The sequence below is a fragment of the Haemaphysalis longicornis genome, unplaced genomic scaffold, assembly GCF_048455015.1.
Source record: "Haemaphysalis longicornis isolate Haplotype H1 unplaced genomic scaffold, Haemaphysalis longicornis Haplotype H1 scaffold_6, whole genome shotgun sequence".
NCBI classification, from domain to species: domain Eukaryota; kingdom Metazoa; phylum Arthropoda; class Arachnida; order Ixodida; family Ixodidae; genus Haemaphysalis; species Haemaphysalis longicornis.
The window spans coordinates 60,345,529-60,367,294 of NW_027526407.1; the positions used below are offsets into that span (position 1 = coordinate 60,345,529).

A 21,766-nucleotide genomic window follows, 5' to 3' on the forward strand; every position below is an offset into this window, starting at 1 on the left:
GAGTGGAATCTTCCCTAATATTTTAGGTGAGAGAAAACGACCCACGAAAACTTCCCTGCCCTCTATGGACAAATAGAGCACTGGGAGACCATGCTGCTTAGCCTCGATCGCCTACTCTGAATGCGCCTTGTTTACATGGCCCAAGCAGCCGCCAGGTCCCAAACTCTCCTGGCTAACTTGACGCTGCGGAGGACACCACTAGTCATACTGCTTCTGGAGGTGGAGGAGGAGGAGGAGTGAAACTTTATTTTTGATCAGAATAAAAGAGAGTTAGGGCATGTGGCCCTCCGCACAGGTGCAGTCCCTATTCCGGAACCCCATTGGTCAAGGCCGCCACTCTCGCCCGTCGAACTAGAGCCCTTTGAGACTCCAGCCCCGAGCAATTGAGCAGGGCTGCCTCCCATGCCTCTCTGGTAGGGGAAGGGTTGGGGGATAACGCAGGGTTGCGCTGGCATGCCCACACCATGTGGAAGGTGTCGGACACCTCCCCACAGTGCAGACACCGCCCATCGGTTTTAGGGTCGAAATGCTTTGCTACTGCAGGGCACATAAATGTGTTCGTCTGCAGGCGCCGCAGTATTCGCTCATCGGCCTTGCTCAGACCATTTGCAGGGGCTGGGTAAAGCCGGCGGTTATCGCAGTAATGTTTTACGATTTCTCTAAACCGCAGAAGTGGTTTGCTAATCTCCGAGCCGGGAGAGCATGGGTGAGGCGCCCGGTGTGTAAGCGCTCGGGAAGCCGCGTGCGCGGCCTCGTTACCTCTCAGACCCTGATGCCCCGGAGACCACACAATTTCTTTAGGTGCGGGGTCTACGAACCGCACCACTCGTTTTAAAATTCTGTAGGCCAAGGGTGGTACCGTGCCCGCTAAATAGCTTTCACAGGCTCGGCGAGAGTCCGTGATTATTGTCCTTGACTTCGGGTCCGAGGCGGCGAGCGCTATGGCAATCGCCTCGGCTTGCGTGGAGTTAGGAGCCCGGAAGGAGAGCCCATCGCCTTGCTGGTCCCTGTGAATTACAGCGGCAGTAAAGAACCCTAAAGGCGACGGTCCTGCCACATCAACGCAGAACACACCTCGCCCATTTCCGTATTTCCTTTCCAGGGTCTTAGCGCGTGCTTCCCTCCTGCCTTCGTGAGTGTGCTTTTCCATGTTACGCGGAAGTGGATGCACCCACAGCCTGTGCCGCCACAACTCTGGGAGTTTGCACGTCTCCTCTGGGATGCACTCATCTTTGATTTGTCGGCGATTAAGCAAGTGGCGCCCGGACGCCGTTTGTGCGAGTCTAGTGTACTGATTTGTGAGATGAGCCTCTTTCAGCTCTTGATACGAATTGAGCACTCCCAGCGCCGATAACCTGGTGTTGGAGGTAGCCACCGGGAGGTCAAGGGCTCGTTTTGTGGCCTACCTAATGATGACGTCAATGCTGTTCTCGTGTTGTTTGTTCGTACGGAGGTAGGGTACGGAGAAGAGGATCCTACGGGTTACAAAGGCATGGGCGAGCCGGAGTGCGTCCCTGCCCCGTAACCCGCCGCGCTTGTTGGATACGCGTTGTATCATCCGTCCGACCTGTTCCCCTGTTCGCTTCAGTTTGGCAATGGTGGTCTCTGGACTAAGTTTGTTGTGAATAAGCAGGCCCAGGATCCTAATTTCTTCCACTTCACTGATAGAACCACCTGTTAACGAGATGCAAAGCCTTGTGTTCTCTTTAGGATTGGGTTTAATGTGCAAAAGTTCCGATTTTGTTGGGGCACATTGGAGGCCGCAGTCATTAGCATAGCTTTCGACAATGCTGGCAGCCCTTTGAAGGCGGTCCTCCATTTCCCCAAGGCTGCCTTCTGTGCTCCAGATTGTTACGTCATCGGCGTAAAGGGCATGTTGTATACCCTCTACCCGAGCTAATTTGTGCGGCAGCTGCATCATAGCGATGTTAAAGAGTAGCGGCGATAGGACCGCTCCTTGTGGAGTACCCCTTGTACCCATGTAATATGGACCGTGCTCCTCATCCTCGATCCTCAGGAATGCTTGACGTTTGGAGAGGAAATCTCTGACGTACGTGAAGGCTTTCTGACCACAATCCGTTCTACTTAAGTTTTCTAGTATGCTGCTGTGCCGGACGTTGTCAAATTCCCCCTTGAGATCTAGGGCAAGGATGGCTTTATCGTTTTGTCGCATTGTAGTTGGCCGAATTACGTCGCGGTGTAGCTGGAGAAGGACGTCCTGTGCTGACATATGTGGGCGGAACCCGAACATAGTGTCAGCAAAGAGGCCCGTGGACTCAATGTGGGGAGAGAGACGATCCCGGACCATCACCTCCATGAGCTTACCCGCGCATGAGGTGAGCGAAATTGGCCTCGATTATCAATATTAACAATTTTTCCTGCTTTGGGTATAAAGGTGACCAAGGAGGTCTTCCATTCTGGGGTGAGTGGACGGCCGTCCCAGATTTGATTTATGTAATCTAGCAGTTGTAAGTAGGCCGAGTCCGAGAGGTTCGCCAATAGTTGGACTGTTATACGGTCTCTTCCTGGGGCCGTACCTCGGCGCATCTTAGCTAAAGCTGCCCGAAGATCTTGTAGTGTAAAGGGGGCATCCATGTGTGGGTTCTGCTTGCCTGCGTATTGATACTCAGGTCCATTGGGGTCTTCCGTGCGGCAGAGATATCTGTCACATAGAGTATCTGCGAGTTGGGTCGTCGTACCTTGGTACCCGTGTAGGGCTCTTCGGAGTTGACGTTGTGTTTCCCCTCTGGTCTGAGTTGGGTCAATAAGACTGCGAAAAAGGCGCCATGTCCCCTTGGATCCCATTTGACGCGCAGCTGAATTGCATTTCTCTATCCAATTTGCGTCGCTAAGTTGGACAGCGTATTCTGCCGCTTTTTCAGTCAGTTCACTGATGCGGGCTCGAAGCTTGCGATTAAGTTTCTGTTTGTTCCATCTTTTAGTAAGGCTCCGGCGTGCCTCCCATATATGCATCAGATGGTTGTCCACAGTTGGGTTCTTTTCGGTGGTCTGAATTGTTGCAACGTGTTGCTGTTGTAAGGCGGTGATCTGTTCCGCCCACTCCGTATAGCTGCCTGTGCGGATAACAGGTGGAACTTCTTGCTGCCTAAATTCATGCCAGTTGGTTAGTTTGGCCTGGCCCAACTTTCTTCTACCAGCCTTCGCCAAGAGGGTGATCCTAAGGAGGCAGTGATCGCTACCGAGTGTCTCCTCCAGGTTTTCCCAAGTAGCGTCTCTACTATTTTGAACTAGGGATAGGTCAGGACACGTGTCGCGAGTTACCGAGTTTCCCATACGCGTGGGACATGCCGGGTCCGTGAGCAGCGTAAGTCGAAGCGTGGAGATTAACTCCGCTAACTTGCGTACCCTGGCCTGCTCGAAGTGATACCCCCAATGAAGGCTCGGGGCGTTGAAATCCCCAACTATCACGAGGGGTGCTTTGTCGGCCGATTTAAGTGCTCGATAGAAAACTTCGTTAAAAGTTATGCGGGGCTTGTGCGGGGGGCTGTAAATGTTCAGTACATGTATTGGAGGATCACGACGTCTAAGTGGAAGGACCTTTACCATGCTGTATTCCTGTTCGGTTTCCAGACCTAGATCGACTTGGAGCGCCGTATACGCCTTGTTGACCAGGATGCAAGTCGTAGGGCCCCCCTGGAATGAGCTATACCCTGGAAGTTTAGCATCTGCTCCAGGCTCTTGAAGAGCCACAATAGCTGGTGCGGGGCCGATGGACTGGAGATATAATTGGAGATGCGACCTTTTTTTCCTATTCCGAAATCCTCTACAGTTCCATTGTATGATCACGAATTTCTCATCTGGAATTTTGCTTCGGGCTTTCCGCTGCGGTCGGTTAGCCATGATTGAAGATTATTGAGATTTAAGAAACATGGCCTCCTCCCTGGATTAACGGTGTCTCTAACGGAGGCACCAGTGGTTCCATGGGGGTAGTGGCCGAACTGAATTCCTGCAAGCCTGTGGCCGGGCGAGGCACCACCTTACGCCTATGCGAATCCGATCGCGGGGATCGTGAGCGGGAGCGATTGTCTCTGAGTTGTGTGCTGACCCAATCCTGAACTGTGTCCATGACTGAGTCAGTTACCGCTAGAATTATTTGCGAAAGTTCCTGCTGCCAGAGCTCCGCAAAGGATGCCCTGACTCCTTCTAGAATTTTCTTAGACGGTTTCTCTCCCTCTCTTTCTACAAACTATCAGTTTTGTTTCAAGTCGTCAACCACTCTGAAAGCATAGCAAATCTCATGTCTCATAAACGAACACACATCATAGAGCTGCGCATACTTATAGGACTCCAAAAAATTTTTCTGTCAAAATACACATACGAAAAGGTCTGAAACGTATCATTTTGTCTCATAAAATCGGGTGAATGCTTTCATCGTACACCAAGACATCATAAGACGTGCCTTTATTTAACATGATGAACTGTTCATTCAGACGGTTCCTTGGAACACTTGCTGGGATTTCCGTCGACGAGAAACGAAATGAACGTAAATGATACTCTGAAAATGCGTGTCATGCAAATACTCTAACTGACAACGTTGAATGAAGTGACTAGAATCACTGATCGCAGGAACATTAACATCGGAAAGTTTACTGCGAGGGGCATACTCGAAAGTGGGCAAGTCCTTCGAGTTTTAGTCCCCGGCTCACCACACTTTAGCCAGCATACTCCACAAGGAGAGACGAAATCATGATGGATGCCGGCGTGTTCGGGAAGACTTCCGGCTGGCGAAGACCTCCGTCGCGTTAACACAAATTGGAAAAACCTAGACAACGCATAAAAAATATCACCCATCATCGTAAGTAGGCGTCCACACTGGAGGCCTGCAGTCCGTAGCGGGGTTCCAGAATTTACCGAGGTCACTATACACCTTAGAGGTTCCTCGAAGGTGGTTCACAGCTTCGCACATCCTACAAAGATGAAGCGACGGTGAGCCAAAGTAGCCGTGCTCATTGATGACCTTGTACTTTGTCTTCCACGCAAAGTATTGGTTGTAGGCGCTCGCATTGCTATTAAGGTACAGTAGGTACTTGGCCAATTCAGCCGGACCCTCGAAATCCTCCACGTGAATGAAGGAGTGCGGTGGCGTCAACCTGGTGTACTCTTCTTTAGACGCCCCCATCACCACAGGTACTATTTCCTTCTCGTAGGAGTTCCACCAAAGCTTTTCGGTGATATACTCTCGGCAGTTGCTGTTTTCGAAGGCGAGGTAAAACTTGTAGTCTTTTGTGACGTCACAGTCCCGCGTGAAGTGTCCTGGGCAGACCTTGGTGCCGCACCTACCGTAGATGTCCACTGGGATGTGACGGGACAGTTCCTTAATGTACCGCCATCGCTGGTTCTTTCCGCCACAGTTACTGGCCAATATCGAAACCAGTTTGGTCTTCGACGCCGAGAAGTTGCGAAGGCCGTTCTCGAACGGTGATGGGTCCTGCAACCGAACCGTCCTGCCGTAAGGAACAGGAACGTCCGAGTCGCTGCGGTACGTCATGCTGAGGTTGAAGAGACCATTGTAGTCGCTCATGCCGTACTGCTTCGTGACCATAAACGTGTGCAGCGGAGACTCGTCCGTGAAGAAGATCCAAAACTGGCCGGGCTTCCGGAACGTGGGCAATGTGTGAGGTCCTTCAGTGCGGTGCAGGTGGAACATGACGGCGTCAGCCTCGCCGATCTTGTCGTTGGACGTTTCCAGGATGCAGTTTCGAACAGAGCAGAAGGCGAATGGATCTTTTTGTGTGTCGCCGAACGAGCGAAGGAATCTTCTGGTCATGTACTTGCCAACACCCCAGATGAGGATCTTGTAAGGCGTAGATCTTGGGGCACTGACGTCATTCTCGATAGGTTCAGCTTGCAGCGCGTTCGAGGCAGGATTCGTCCTCGTGACGGAAAGGAAGAAAATTCCGAGGGAGATCGCGGCCCCAACGAAGTAGAAGTATTTGAAGCTCCTGTGCCGCATCGTCAACACCTTCATTGCGGCGAGCTCCTCCCTACACCTGAAACATAGACGGCGGTTATTAGGATGAGGCGCGTTTGCAAAACCGGCATAGCGGGTTATGGAATCATTAAACTGAACGTTCGACTGGTTGAACTAGGACAGTAAGCCCCACCTATCCAGGGAAACCCGTCCTGCGTGCAACTGTTCTCTCAAAGTAGCAAGCTCATCGCCCGTTGCACTCGGAATCCTCTTGCCACTCGCGCTTTTCTGTTAAAGAACATGAGATAGGGACTTTCCTTAGGCTTTATATAATTTTATGTTAGTAACATACGCTGATTTCACTCTATCAACCATGTAATCCTATGTACCAAAAAAGTCCTTTATACTAGCGGAAGAGGAGACATGCGCATTTTTTATATACCGGTTACACCAGTATGTTAGACGGTAACTGCCAGTTCTCTTGCTTTCAGTGTGAACTGATTTTATGTTACTTCCGACGTTTCTCGTTCGGGCGCCCTATACGTGGAATATGAACGAAACTCCAAACTGTTAAGCGACACCTTTTTGCTCGCGGGTGTGACGCACTAATGGCATCCCCAGTTCATGCAAACATGGTGAAAAAACAGCGGCCCATTCAAACACACTTTTCCCGTGTAGAAAAAAATACCCACGAAAACTGCTATGAAAAACCTGTTACATGAGCTTCACATATTACATTTCACATATTAAAGCGATTAGACTATGTTTAGAAGTCTCTTCAGTGTGCTTCGAATGGTAGATCCCCAGATAAAAACTAACGAAATGTTTCTAGTCTTTCTTTTTTTGTGAATGTTCCGGATAGCTATGAGTACATGTTATTATAAAACAGAATTTGAAGCTCGAATGAAACTCGGCAAGTGAACTTCCCGAACAATTGTAGGTGTGCTCATGTAAGTGGGTGTGTGAGCGGGTGGTTCCCAATCACGGATGATTACCGGATTCCAGATCGTGATCTTCCACTGACAACGCCAGTGAGGGGGACCTTTCTTGCTAAGAGGAACCAAGGCCCTCCTCCTTCCTTAACTGCTTCACAACGGTGCTGCTTATACGGAGATAAATCATGTGCGACTCCTCAGTCGTGGCATAGGCTTGTTATTCTAATCTAGACATTTTAAGCTAATTCCATGAGATGGCGAACAGCAGGTAATGACTGTCACGACGATTAGAATGTGTCGGCACGGGCGTACGACGATATTGCTGTGGCGTACGACGATATTGCTGTAATACTTTTGCTGCTGCCACGCATACGCTACTCAATAAGAGAACTTCGTGCAGCCTCTGATCTGCTTTAATGATGCGTCGTTTATCTTACAACAGACGAGTAGTAGTAGCACTACCAAAGAACACACTCAGTCACGAGCTTGAACTCGGCTTCGAACTCTCACTACAGTTGCAAGACTGCACAGCAGTTGCAAGACAGCTGCAACTTTGTCACTTACATTTGCACCTTTGAGTCAACAACATTGGCACTTTTGTGTCATCTACATTTGCCCCGTTGTGTCACCTACATTTGCACGTTCGTGTCATTTGCATTTGAGCCTTCGTGTCGCTTACATTTGCACCTTAGTGTCACTACAGTTGAACATAAGTGTCACTACAGCTGCTCTCCTGTGTCACCACTGTTGCGCTCTTGTGCCACTGTAGTTGTGCTCTTGCATCACTGTAGCTGCACTCTTGCATCACTGCAGCTGCACTCTTGCGCCACTGTAGCTGCATTCTTGCGTCACTGTATGCTGCACTCTTGTGTCACTGTAGCTGCACTCTTGTGTCACTGTAGCTGCACTCTTGTGTCAATGTAGCTGCACTCTTGCCACTACAGCTGCACCTTTGCCACTAGTTACTTTTGATAAAATCGTACGCACTACACGCCGACGGCTACAATAAAGCGGGATGCTCCAGAAAAAGTTACTACAAGTAGGCACTGCCTCAACAAAAGAAACCATACGACGTGACTGGTCAGCTTATTTCAGTAGCTAAAGTGATAGCATTTCGAAGACACAAGCAGTTCCACACGATATGGGCGGCCAGCATCAAAGCCCCAAGAGATTAATGGAAACCACGGCGAACATTCACCTGTCTCTGGATGACAATTCAGGCGAGCTCAGGTCATGGCTGCGTCGACTAGGCCTCCGGTTCTTTGACGCCTCAGCAAGCACAGCGACCACAGCCTTAGTCGTGTCCTCGCCGTCATCGTACACCACCAGAAGTTGTCTCGAACACAGGCATGGAAACTGCGCAAGAAAAGAACGGAATCATCACCTTGTTATTCGCTTTAAAGGAAGGCTCTACCCACACATGTCAACTGGCCAGAACCCTGGAGGATAAGCGACGTCAAGAGGCCCTTAGTTCAAGACGCGGAACACCAGCGTGCAACAAAAAATCACGCATCTCCACGAAGTGAATCATGAAGAGTGGCCGAAGCACTGCGGATCGTTCTTACCGTAAATCACCCGTGAGAGTGCTTACTGTAGCTAAAACGATTTCCAATCCAATCAAATTTAATTTAATCCAATCCAATCGAATTCAAATCCAATTTAATCCAATCCAATGCTCCTCGCGCATGCGCAGCACGGCTCTCCAGGGCCACTCTCTATCACTATCTTTCTCTCTCTCTCTAACCTTTTGTGAACCTTTTATTTTGCTCTTGTTAACCTTTTGTGACCTTTTGTTCCCAGGTGTTTCGATTTACACGGTGCTGTGCGTTTCTCTCTCCCTCTCTATCTATCTCTCTCTCGAACCTTTTGTGAACCTTCTGTTCACATATGTTTCGATTCACACGGTGGTGTGCCATGAGCACGGACGTCGGACGGACAAGCCTCGGCCTTAAGGTGCTCCACCCCTATAAGTGCAGGAAAATCATCAGCTACTTTTTCGTCTCAAAAAAGGGCGCATATCCACACAGCCGGAATGCTCATGACTCGACGAGTACAAGCGCTATCAAGACACTTTGCTCGCGAGATGCGGGACCACCAACGCGAGGCAGCCCTCTGGCTTTCATCGTCTTCGTGGCACAGGTAGAGGACAAAAATGTAAAAACAAAGGCGTACATAGACGGGCCACATTTCTGTCGCGGGCTGCTCTGTGCCATAAACTATACGGGACAGGTTCCGACATCCACGGGGACCGGTTGCGCCGGGGCAGCTGCTGAGATACGGATGCAGCAGGACACAATTTGGAGCGACCTGCTGCGAATTAGGTTCCCAAGCACGTCTCGGCTCGTGGAATGGACGGGAGCGAGGGCGATGATTGCGGGTGGCACTACCGTGCGCAATATGTGCACCGCCGCTTATTTCACAAGGGGAGGCGGGGATGAGCATACGCATCGGCGGGGTCAGTCGGCGACGAGTGGGGCAATTATCGACCTTGGCAAGCGTCGTCGTTGCAGCCGGTGTGAACGCGCTGCACACGCCAGCGGCGTTAGTTTGACAGCAACATGTCAGGACCAAGAACCAAGAACAAGCACCAAGAACCACTCATCGCGTCGTTAATATCGAACTGAAAACGTGACTTCACCACAAATTTGATGCATCCCTTTCGAAATTGTTGAACAATAAAAACAAACGACTTCAATGAAGTGCCCGTGCTGCTTCAGAGCATTGATTAGCAATTATAACGACGATGTTTCAATGGCTACCTTTACTTCCACATAGTCTCGTCAGACCCTTTTTATGTGAAAAGACGGACGCAAATACCATTCGTTTATACTGTGCGTTTTTTTTTTTTTTTTTCATACATACGCCTCATTAGATTTGTCTTATAGAAACGACCGGATCAAAGTAAGTTGTGAAAATCAAGCATGTTATCTGCAAGACACACATGCTTTGCATCGCTGTCCGGGTGGAAAAATGGCCCCATCAGCCTTAAGCAAACGCATATTGAAATCCAGTTTCGCGAGGTCCGCTGGGGCAAGCTCACCCTAAGAATCAGTTAACCCCCATAACCATAAGATCAATCTATGGGCATTTCTCGAACCAAAGGTACATCTGGGCTTTGAGAAGCGCAGTAATGGAAGGCGCCGGCTTATTTCGACCCCCTTAGGATCGTACACGTGCGCCGAAATCTCAACACACAGACGGTTTTGTATATTAACTCAAAAGGAAAAAGGACTGCCTTCTACGGGCTCGAACACTCTTGCTTCGGCTCAGCAGCCTAGCGCATTAGCCACTGAGCTGACGAGGCGTGTATAACTCAATTTCACCTCCCTCGCGACGTCACGTCATTTAATCTTGCCACACGCTAGATTTCACCTAAAAGCCGCATATGTACATCACCTGTTTGTAAACATCAAGTTACTTCAAAGCCTTCTCGACAACGTAGGGTACTCGGTTTATGTAAAATACGCGTTACCGAAAGCATAAAAAAGCCATAATTTGCAAGGAACTCTTCGCAATAACGTTCCAAATGAGCTGCTGCAGAAATTCAAGAGGAATTGGGAATGATTCGCGAAGTTTGCTTATCTATTCTGTATTATCTATGATCTATTATGGGTGCAAAAGCAATGTTTAAGCACTGTTCGAAGCGGTAAGTTGCGCGTTTAAAGTAGCCACAAGTACGTATAGACTACACATATACACTTAAAAATGTATAGATAAGACTAAAAAGTTAAAAATATCACGATTACAATTTTCAAGGTTAGCGACAAGAGATATATTAGGGGGCGAAGCCCCTTAGAACCTCGCTTTGTCCGTGGCTTGTCCCTTGGCGTCCGTGTACACAGTGTTGCGCATGCGCGAGGAGCATTGGATTGCATTTGATTTGGATTGGATTGGATTGGATCGGATTAAATTAAATTGAATCGGATTGGATTGGAATTGTATATACTATACACACGCGTTGACACTCATTTACATGCGCTAGTGGGCAATGCCACGGGTGATTTACGGTAACAGCGATCCCCAGTGCTTCGCCAACTTGTTATGATTCACTTCGTGGGGATGCGTGAATTTTTCACTCCATCACCGCAAGAGCGTAAATGCGAAGGAACAAGGCCTTAAAGGGTTGCAGACTGGTAAACCATCTAGCGAGGTGAACCGAGATCAAAAGGCTGACATAGGTACTTCAGTTAAAGTAAAAAAGATAAACGAACACTCGTTAGGCCAGTCAAAAGGCCGACATAGGTACTTCAGATAAAGAAGTAAAAAAGATAAAACGAACACTCGTTAGGCCAGTCAAAAGGCCGACATAGGTACGTGAGATAAAGAAGTAAAAAAGATAAATGAACACTCGTTAGGCCAGAGTCTTTTGGGCGTCAACGGGTGTGGTCAACTTGACGCACGCTCTCTCTTAATCAAAAAAAAGGTCTGTTTTCTTTTTCATTTCGTTGTGCGTCCGTCGGGTGGCCTCAGCGACATCAAGGCCACTTTGTGAATGGCGGCGCTTGATCAAGCCCGCATATACATTTGCCTGCGCTCAAGCTATAGGGGTATCAGCGAGCGCTAGGCGCGGTGGCACAAAATGAAAAGAAGATTAGGGACTAAATATCCCACAATATTAAGGACTATATAGTGAAACTCCATTTGTACTGGCGTCAGGATACAACAGATGGAGGTTTATTAACTCTGCCCAAGTTGTAACTGTATAAGGCCAGAAAGAAGTATATTGTATTGAGAATGTAAAGAAAAGAGTTTACAGCCGGTGGACCACCAGGTAACAGAATGGCTACCGATAGACGGCAGTATTAATATTGGGTGAAGCATAACTCTATGTACTCATGAGATTTGGACGCGGGTTCGATTCCCTGCCGGGGCAGCCACTTTTCTGACGGAGGCGAAAAGCGAAAACGCCCGTGTGCGCGAGATTTCGGCGCACGTTAAAGATCCCCAAGTGGTCAAAATTAATCAGGAGCCCTCCACTACGGTGCGCCTCATCACCTGCGTAGCGTCAGCGCGTTAAAACCTACAATCAATGAAATCAACTGATGGTGTGTGAAAATGTGCTTGAAAAGAAGTGATTGGGGCGTCGCAGGGCGGTTTTAATTCGAGGGAGAGGCCTCCATTCTGCAGTCGACACAAGATGATGATGAATTAGAACGGTGCTCGGTAAACGAGTTGCTTTGACTGATTTAATGACACTACCCAGTTAGCGTGCCGTTGGGAGCGAGGTATGGAATATTTCATTAAAAATTAAGCGATTCCCGCGCTGATTAACCTTATTCGGCGTTCATTTTTCACTGAACAGACATAAGGAAAAGTAGATACGTTAACTTGAAAAGCAGGAACTGCTGACTTCCTTTAGCGGAAAGACGCAGTTGCTGCCACGGAAATGCAACCGCGACGCCGTTTGAGGAACAACAGCATTTTGTTCTGCTACGCAAAGTTTTCTACTACTTACAACTAGATTTAAATGCACGTCCCTCCAGGTTTTACAGTACAGTGAAAAATTAACTACGACATTGAACCCATAAGCCCTACAAGAATCACGCCCACAGAGATATGTTGCACCTACCAAGATAGGTTTTTAAGGCGACAGTTTTGTACGCACTGAACCTTTTCAACAGCACTGCTTAGATCGATGCAATCGCAGTGTGCACTGCATTAAAAAGGCGCCATCGCGACCCAGTTATTCTCGCATGCTTGCCGCACAACTTAAAACGAGGCAAGCAGCACGCGTCCCATCAGATTTCAACTCACCGGCCGCTGTCAACCAGAGCCAGTTTCAGTCATGCCCGGTCCAGCCTGCGCGGCCCTTTTAATCACGACAAAGAAATACTTAAAAATGCATTCAGATGTGTAGACGAGCGGCTAGCTGCCAGCTATAAATGGCGCCATCAGACACGTCCGGCTTCCCCCTTGGCGGTCGCCGACTGAAAAGGTGTCCCGCAAGGAGGTGTGCTGGTGCCGCTTCTATTTACTTTGCTGGCTTGACCGGGTCACGCTCTTTTCCGGCCTGAATTTGGGACACGCGGTTAATCCTTCGTCCCCGTTGTTCGCGGCGCTACCCAGGGTTGCCCATGCTGCATTCTCCACCGGGTTTTCCTGGCGTACACTACGCAGGTCCGTTATAGTTGGGAGCAGCCATATAAAGTGCTGGCGCCGCGGGCCGTAGCAGGCCCTCCCAAACACAGCTCGCCGTGCGCTGCTGTACGTTTGGGAGTTCCCTCTTGCGCATACGTGCTGGTGTACTGTTTATGCGAGCGGTGATGCGAGACTCTCGGCAACGTGTTTTGTAACAACCATGCGTAAAATAACCACGCCGACGGAAGAGGTTTCTAGAACCATAAGGAGATTAATAAACTACTTTGTAAGGTTTAAGGGGTACTCACGTGTTAACATGCCTACTACTTCACGACCCATGGCTCACGAACCATCGGGCACCAATACGAGGAGTTTTACCAACACATATAATTGTTCACAACGGAATAGTTTGCTGATTTTAGAAATATATCCCTTCTACACTGAAATAAAGACATCAAAATGAAGCGATGTAGGCCGTTAGGAACATTTCTGTGTGTCTATGAAACTTTTTTATTGGTGCACAATGCTTCTGAAACCTGTGGGTCATGAATTCGTAAGTCCCATAGAAATTCCATCAGGTGAGTCCCCCTTAAATAGAATGCCTAAACTCCCTGCCTTGGCCTGGGAACTGTAAGGTGGGAAATATATCTACATCGAGTTTCAACGCGCGGCGATCAAACCATCGGTGACCGGCCATACCAGGATACCACTATCCCAGAGATCAAGAGATGTAGTTGCACTATCAAACAAGCCACGCAGGCACATGTGTTCGAATCGTCAGTGGAGCACTAATTTTACATCGACTGATATATGGCGGATTTTTTCTCGACTTCTATTTTCGCTTATTTATCACTGTATCAAAGAAACATGACAAACATACGTCATTCGGCACTATTAAATATTTCGAAAAAAGCCGAATAGCATTGGCAATAACGACTGCAACCTTGATATATATATATATATATATATATATATATATATATATATATATATATATATATATATATATATTATATATATATATATATATATATATATATGTGTGTGTGTGTGTGTGTGTGTGTGTGTGTGTGTGTTCGCTTTAAACACCCTTCCTAGCCACTGGGTTAATACTGGTCGAATGCTTTTATGTTATTCGTCAAAAATTTTATTGCTTAAAATTAATGCTTCAATTTCACAGTATTCTACGAAAGCTTACGGAAATCTCTTTTACCGGCTAGGAAAAGTTCAGCTGAAGTCAATAGCTAAGCCTCGAGGCTATGAAATAAACGAAACACAAGAACAAGTCAATAGCTGAACTTTGCCTGAAAAGCTGCCAATTTTCTTTCACGTCAGCGTGCGTTTTGGTGCTTGTAGGAGTACTGTGAGCGTCCCTAGAGTCTTGGGCTTAACACAAAGCCGCGGATTAGGTTCCTGACATTTATAGATGTGAAATCTGAAAAATGATATCTTGGAAATGTGAAACATGAAACACGTTCGACAGATGCATCGCGCTTGAAAGAAAAGCGTGTTGAGCCCCGCATTTAAATTGAACAGTGACCGCAGCGGTAACACAAACATAAATAACGCTTTACTCAAGCGGTTGGCGAAGAAAGCAAACAAAAGCAGCAAGGTCAACGCAACATCCATAATTTTGAAGTCAACCGGAAGCCGGCCCGCCAATAAAATACTCAAAAAAGACTTTAGAGATGGTATTTGCTTGCTCCTTTTTTTTAAATCGGGGAGAGCACCCCCGAGGTCAACAACACGACAAGAACATGGGATTAAAAGAGATGCGAACAACGGAGCGCACAGCCTCCGACGCATGCCGCACCGTCTGACTGCACTGTCAGTAAACTGCACGCATGCGTCGTTCTTTCAGAGCGTTTGAGAGTGTGGGCTACTGTTAGGGGGAATGCTTTGTAAAGAAGCGACGCCGGTCATTCATTTTGAGGAGTCTTTTTACGCTCTGTAGCCACTGAGCGTATTGTTATCTAGTACATTTGGGGAGCCAAGCGCACAGTAGGCTGATTGCAGCTAGCGTGATGCCCTTCAACGATCATCCTGCTCAGTGGCGACACAGCGCGAAAAGGGGCCTCAAAATATATGACCGGCGTCGCTTCATGATTAAGCCTTTCCCAGAAATGTAGGCCACACTCTCTAAGCTCAGGAAGAAGCACGCATGCGTGCCGTTTAGTGACTTGGCCGCCAGATGGTGCAGCATGCGTAGGAGGCTGTTCTTCCCGATATGCGTAGGCGGCGGTTCTCCCGGTATAGCTCCCTGAAACGTGTGCATGCTGCGGCAGTGATAGGGAAACTATAGGCCATATTGTCAGGAGCTGCACAGAGATACGGCCACCGCGGGGTGAGGGGGAAACGACGCTGGCGGAGGCTTTGGGGCGAGGGGGAACCTCAACTTCAAGGCCATAGAGGTGACGAAGAGGCGACTGGAGTGGTGGTGGAGGAGAAGTAGGGAAGGGATGGGTACGCTGGCGGAGTAATCATACGGATGAGAATTTAGAACAGCAAGGGGAGAGAAAAGGGGGGTGGGGGCGATGAGCTTAAAACAGAAAAGAGGCAGAGATGGGAGGGAGGAAGCAAATCTATAGGTTAGCTGGGAGTAGGGCAAGTAAACGTAAGTTGCTGACAACCGACGCCCCGATTCAAAAGGAAAGCCACTAATCATTATCATCATCATCAGCTGTGCGCTCCGTTGTTTGCATTTCTTTTAATCCCCCCTGTACGGGACGCGTATTGAGTGGTTTGTCTCCGACTGCTTGCACGCCATATTGATGGCATCCAGAAGTGCCATCTTATCTCGCTGTTGTATGTCGCCTGATTTGACACTAAGAGCGTTTGAACATTTTTTTGGCGAGAACATGCAGTACTGCAACAGTGACGCAGGTTTCATTCTTATTGGCTCTTACCACGGTCTGTATTCCTACCTGGACCCGGTTGGAGAATCGTTCTGTTCGCCCAAGAAGAATGCGGGAGAAGATGGTGGGTAAAGCAAACTAATGGATCCTAAACGAAGTATAAATTCGTGCCTGATGAGGATACTTAATACAACACCCATTACGACTCCACGGACAAGCCTAGCCTTATGGGGCGGCACGACTGCGGTCTGTTCGGCGCACGTTAAAGATCCCCAGGTGGTCAAAATTAATCCGGAGCCCTCCACTACGGCGCGCCTCATCGCCTGCGTTGCGTCGGCGCGTTAAACCCTACAATCAATCAATCAATCAACGACTGCGGTCTCACGAGACGTCGGTGGTTTTTTGTATACTAAATCTGCGCTTTTTTTCGACATAGCTAACCGGCACATGGTGCCATTTTTATGCGAAGAATGGGCGGCTCCGACGTTGAACTCGACGGTTTTCCATCCATGATTGGTTGCTCCACTTTGGACGCACCATAACTGATGGAACACTGAATGGTTTTATCCGGAGATTTGAAAAAGAACAAAAGCCTTAAGAAATCATCTTACGCTAATTGCGATCGGAACAGTATTTAGTTTTAAACGGCACCACGACTGAAGGAGAGCCCACTGATATTGAAATATCCCCAAAAGTAAACCATTTCGTGTGATAGCAGGCTGCAAAAAAGAGAAAGGAGTCGGCGCGAGAGCTAACCGTTTAAGCAAACACCCAATCCGCATATCCTAGAAATATCTGCTGGCTCTTTTTAACGCCAGTAGGCGATCGATGGCCTCATCAGCGTAGTCAAAGCGAACGTGAAGATGCATTTGTATGTCGCTACCGACACTTGGACACATTTATACTATTACAAAAACAGTGCACCTGCCGCATTAGTTTTGTGCATATGATAAAACTTTTTCGATAAACCGTTTTTCGCGTTCAACGGTGTTTACGCGCTTGTGTCAGCAAGCATAGTATACGGTTTATAGTACGCATACCCACCTTTCTGCTTAACTTGTTTTTACAAGCCTTCTTTAACAAGCTTGAGTTCAGCGTAATCCTACGATTCCAGCAATAAGAACAGACGATACAAGTGAACCTTGCGCATCCAGCCCCACATTCAACCATTGTTCAATAATCGATACACGGTAACCTCCAAACACACAACCTGGGACCGTCGCACACACCAACAAAAGTCCCCGCTGCGATCGTAACAATAGCCACGCACCAATCTAGCACGACCCGACGCAAGCCGTCACGCTCTCAGCTCTTTCACACGGTACACACAAGACACTCACCCGTTCGTCGGAGGCACCCGAACCCAGTCAAGCAGAACGCTCATTCGAGAAGGGCTTCCGAAGACGACCCAACACCGACAGTGCTCTCACAAAACAGGCAACAGAAGTGGGACGACAAACTCTTGCCCAAGTAGACACACACTCCGTCGAAGTTGTACCTATCTAGGCGCGCAGTTCAAGCAAGGGAGTACGGCGGGGGTCCTGCAAATGCTGCCCATTACTCGGCGAACGGGCCCGCTTACTTCAAAGCGCTTGAAGTGGCAGGCTATCGCTGACTCCGTGTTGCTCACATGCCCAAGTCGAGTGCGAGCGCGCCAACTAGGATTGTGGGACGACGCGGCTGCGCGCGTGAGGGGCGGTTGCGTACGCTTGTGCGCCGGTGCCGTTGGGGCCCAGCGGAGGCCACAGACAACGTTCCTTTCCCTCTCTCTCTCGAGCCGCCGTTCCCTTCCTGGAAGCGCGGCGGCGGCGGGAAAGTGCGAAGCCCGCATTGTCCGGCGCCCCAAGCTTCCGCCCCGGCCGACGACGGCGTCTATCGGCTGCATCCCATTCCACGTCGCCGTCAATCCCTCCATGTCAGTGCTAGCTTGCCCTCCTCGCCCTAATGGCGGTGTCTCGGGTGGCTGTGCCAGGGAGAGAACGGAGTACCGTGGGGGCTTTTACGATTGATGGCCTGTCTTGGGACTACGTGAGACATACTCGCGAAAATTGTTCGGGTCTGCGTGCGTGACTCGGGACTGGGGGTTGGACGTCGCTGCCAGCAGTATAAAATGTGGGTTAGTAGGAGTTGGGCATACCGCGTAAGCGCCTAATTAAAAACTCACACACACACACACACAATATATATATATATATATATATAGGGAGCAGTTGAACTTTTGAAGATGGCAGAGAACACAAGAAAAGAAAACTTTGAACAAGGTAAAAGCACGATTGTTGCCAACGTTTCAGCAAAGAGACTTGCTTTCGTCTCAAAGTTTTCTTTTCTTATATATATATATATATATATATATATATATATATATATATATATATATAAGAGAAGAAAAACTTCGAACAAGGTAAAAGCACGATTGTGGCCTACGTTTCAGCAAAGTTTTCTTGTGTTCTCTACCATCTTCAAAGTTTTACTGCTCCCTATATATAGCGACCGATATTTTTTCGCTTAGTCAGATCAGACCCCAAGTTTCTGCTCCGCACGTCATTTCTGGAAGTACGCAAAGTCACAGCCAAGAACATGACACTGTTTCTTCTGACGCTTCAGCCGGAGGACAGGCCTACACCTTTGAGAAACGCCGGTCCTCCGGCTGAAACCTCAGAAAAACCTTGTGATGTTTCCCACTGCGATTGTTTAATCACGTAGTTTCTTCTACAGTTCAACCGTAAGTTTATTGATATAGACTTTTTAATCTGCAAGGTTCGGGCATTTGGAGTGAGCGAAAATCAGACTCCCGAATCGAGCTCAAATCGGATAACACCGACATCTGCTAGAACCGTATACAAAATTTTGAATATACACACAACTCAAGTTTTCGTGCATCTTTGCAGCACTTTCTGCATTGCGAATTCGTATGATGGGAAGGCTGCACATGACTCAAGCAATTTTTTATTAGACGCTTTTTTTTTTCATTTCATTCAGCAGCGTTACGTGGAAAACCACGGTTTTTAATTCCGGGTAGCGCGAGTCACGTATCCGAGGTAGGCGTGTCACACGAAAAGCAAACGAGAACGCCGGACAGCACGACATTTGCAATGCATGTTAGGGAGCACCGTGCGGCCCACCGGAAGTGTTCGCGAACCGGAAGTCCTCCCGTGCGACGCCCCGGAACGTTTCCCAAACGCCTTCGCCATGCGTATACACATAAATATCAGAGAGGTTTAGCATATCGTCACCGTGTTTGCGTTACCGTTTACCGTGTTACCGGAAGCCGGAGATTCCGTTCACCGCTGAAAACGGTTTTGGCACACTGTTTGCGGTTTGCCTATTCCGGCCGCCGTGGTGTAGGTAGCGGCACCTGATGAATTACTCTCAAAGCAAATCACGCAAAATTTTGTTGCTCATATGTATTTGCTTTCGCCTAAAGTAGCTTAGATATTTCACTTTTTCGGTGAAGCGTTCACAGTAACATCAGTTGTCTTGACCATACCGACGCCATCACTTGTACAGCTTTAAAAACGAAAACATTTCGGTGGCGCCAACTACTGAGTAGAGTAGGAATCCAGGTAAACTAGAATTTACGCCCGCGCTAAATATTTCGGCAAGAAATGAGTAAAACATTTTGTAGTAACTACTCAATAATCTGCACTACCTTTCCCAGCCCAATTGTGGAGGCATTAAAGCACTTTGCGAGCTTAGAAACTTATCTGAACTATTTGAGACGGACGAGGCTTAGCACGAGTAGGGGCGGCCATTTTGCTGAGCCATCTGAGAAAAATAGTCATTTAACAAGAGAAACGTGATAAACAACATCAGCTAAGATGACTTTTATCGGCTGTACCAAGCATAAAGCGCTGAGCGCATTACGTTTGTTGCACGTAATTAAGCGTACATTTCGTTTGTTCAGGAAGCTCGCTGGCAACGGTAAAGCCTGTGGCGTAAGTTACCATCCGCGGCAACTTCTCGCGCATGCGCAGTCGACTCCAGCAAGCACGGTGTACGGTAACATAAACACGGTAACTGCATGCTAAAGCTCTCTGTTGTTGAAAACATGGCACCTACAGAAAATAAGATTGCTATTGGCAAACAACAATCACAACTTTTAAGAAGACGCTGGAACAACCAGAAATACCAATTTACAGTTTTTCCACAGATTGCCTACATTTCAATACGTAATATATTTGCATTTTTACACGGAATTTTACTTTTTGTAAGCGCATTCACATTTCACACACGTTTCCCGCTCTGAACTTGCGGAGTAAATTTACATAGTTCACAGAGAATTCACACGGTTACACAAACAACGAAATACGTCACGACGGCAAAAGGAGTTTTCGAGGCCCTGAATTAAGCCTGCTTCTGTGGCTTCAATGTGAAAGCCTTCTCAATTCACGACAATTTGCATTCTCGTGTTGGCGTGCATGAGTTGGCAAGAGAACGACACCCCGCAGCAGTCCCGACTCCCAGGCGTGTGGCTCGTGAACGACCTGGCGCCGACCCGACCAGTACAAAATCTGATACAAAAAACATCACGTGACACAACGGCCATGAGAGCCCTCCCTCAAAGAGATGACTGAAGATCGGCAAAGTTCAATAACTCATTAATGATTAATAGTAATGATTAATGAAGGGGATTAAGGTGGGATTAGGAACGATTAAGATGGATTAATATAGACTTAGGTAGATTAGAATGAAATAAAATCGACTGATATAATACTGGTTAATTATTGATTGATCGTAATGATTATTACAGTGATTAATGTGGGTTTAAGTTAGATTAAGGAGGATGATGACGCATTGACATGGATTACGGGAAAATAAGATGAATTATGATGGATTAATAATCCGTCAGTGATTGATAGTAATGACTGACAAGGTGGGATTAAGCTGGGTTAAGGTGTATTAAGGTAGGCGATAGCATTTATTAAGGTGGATTAAGTATATTCGGATATATAAATGTCGGCGTGTGTAGACGCCGATAGAGCACTGCGACAGAAAATAGAGCAACGGCAAAATAGTGTGGCTCCTGTGTCGACGGGTGGACGTGTATTCAAAAGGTACCCGTCATAATAGTAAACCCGGAACCGGAACCACTCCGTCGATGATGGGCGTTAAGAAGTATCGCCAGACTCTTTTTTTGTTAGATAACAGAGCACGACACGCAAAATTATCCAACGATAAGCCACTGTTACATGGCAGCGACAGAAGAACAGTGAACCTAGTTTCTGTCGCGTCGACGTCGCGTAAACGGCAATATTTGCTCGGAAGGCGTCTGCGTATTGGGTGAGCATGACGTCGCGCACCCTTACCGGGCCATTCAGGTACTTTCTGCAAGTGAATACTCCGAATAGTTAAAGTGCTATGTATGGATGGATAAAACTTTAATTTCGTCAAAAAAGGGGCAAGAGGGTGGCCGATTGGACACAGCTGTGCTATAAAATACTTGCCAAACGTGCTATAAAACATTTCAGGGCTCCATATACCGTCAGCGATATTACCCGCCAGAGCTGTCAGCCCATACGCGTCACTCACGTGTCTATTTTTTTTTTCATTCATTCATTCATTCATTCATTCATTCATTCATTCATTCATTCATTCATTCATTCATTCATCCGTCTTCTGTAAAGGATTAATTTTCTGGTCAATCTAAGCACGCAGTGCTTGTAAAGTGACCAGGCAGCATGGTGAAACAACAACACATTTTCATGAAAAGTAACGCAATAATATTTTTGTATATGCACTGAACACTTCACGGTGCATAAAACAAAACAACACATAAAACTAACACACGAAAGGAGCGTCTTTTCGCTACCAAAAATTCATCAAACGAAATTAAATGTTACAGAGCTCTTATGAAATGAAAGTACACACTCACTCACAGGGATACAATTCGACTTCGAAAGCGTACAGACATGAATACAAACAAATTGAACACAAGGCGGCAAACGAATCCCCACATGTCAAGTGGC

At 47.7% G+C, this 21,766-nt stretch overlaps 1 protein-coding gene and 1 pseudogene across 4 annotated transcripts in view; both read right to left on the bottom strand.

The window, feature by feature from the left end:
* Positions 1-250: 250 nt before the first annotated feature.
* On the bottom strand, positions 251-1,981 carry LOC144142778 (uncharacterized; annotated as a pseudogene).
* A 2,426-nt stretch (positions 1,982-4,407) lies between these two features.
* Positions 4,408-21,766, bottom strand: part of LOC144142779 (alpha-(1,3)-fucosyltransferase 7-like) — a 71,356-nt gene continuing 53,997 nt past the window's right edge. For 3 of the 4 annotated variants that reach the window (XM_077674498.1, XM_077674499.1, XM_077674500.1), the window contains 2 exons: positions 8,066-8,223; positions 4,408-6,011 (listed from right to left, as the gene is read on the bottom strand). In XM_077674498.1, coding sequence (XP_077530624.1) covers positions 4,805-5,989 — 1,185 coding nt within the window. In that variant the 5' untranslated portion in view covers positions 5,990-6,011; positions 8,066-8,223 and the 3' untranslated portion in view covers positions 4,408-4,804. Of the gene's footprint in view, positions 6,012-8,065; positions 8,224-17,140; positions 17,550-21,766 lie in introns of those variants that run through there. The other variant, XM_077674497.1, reaches the window with a different exon arrangement.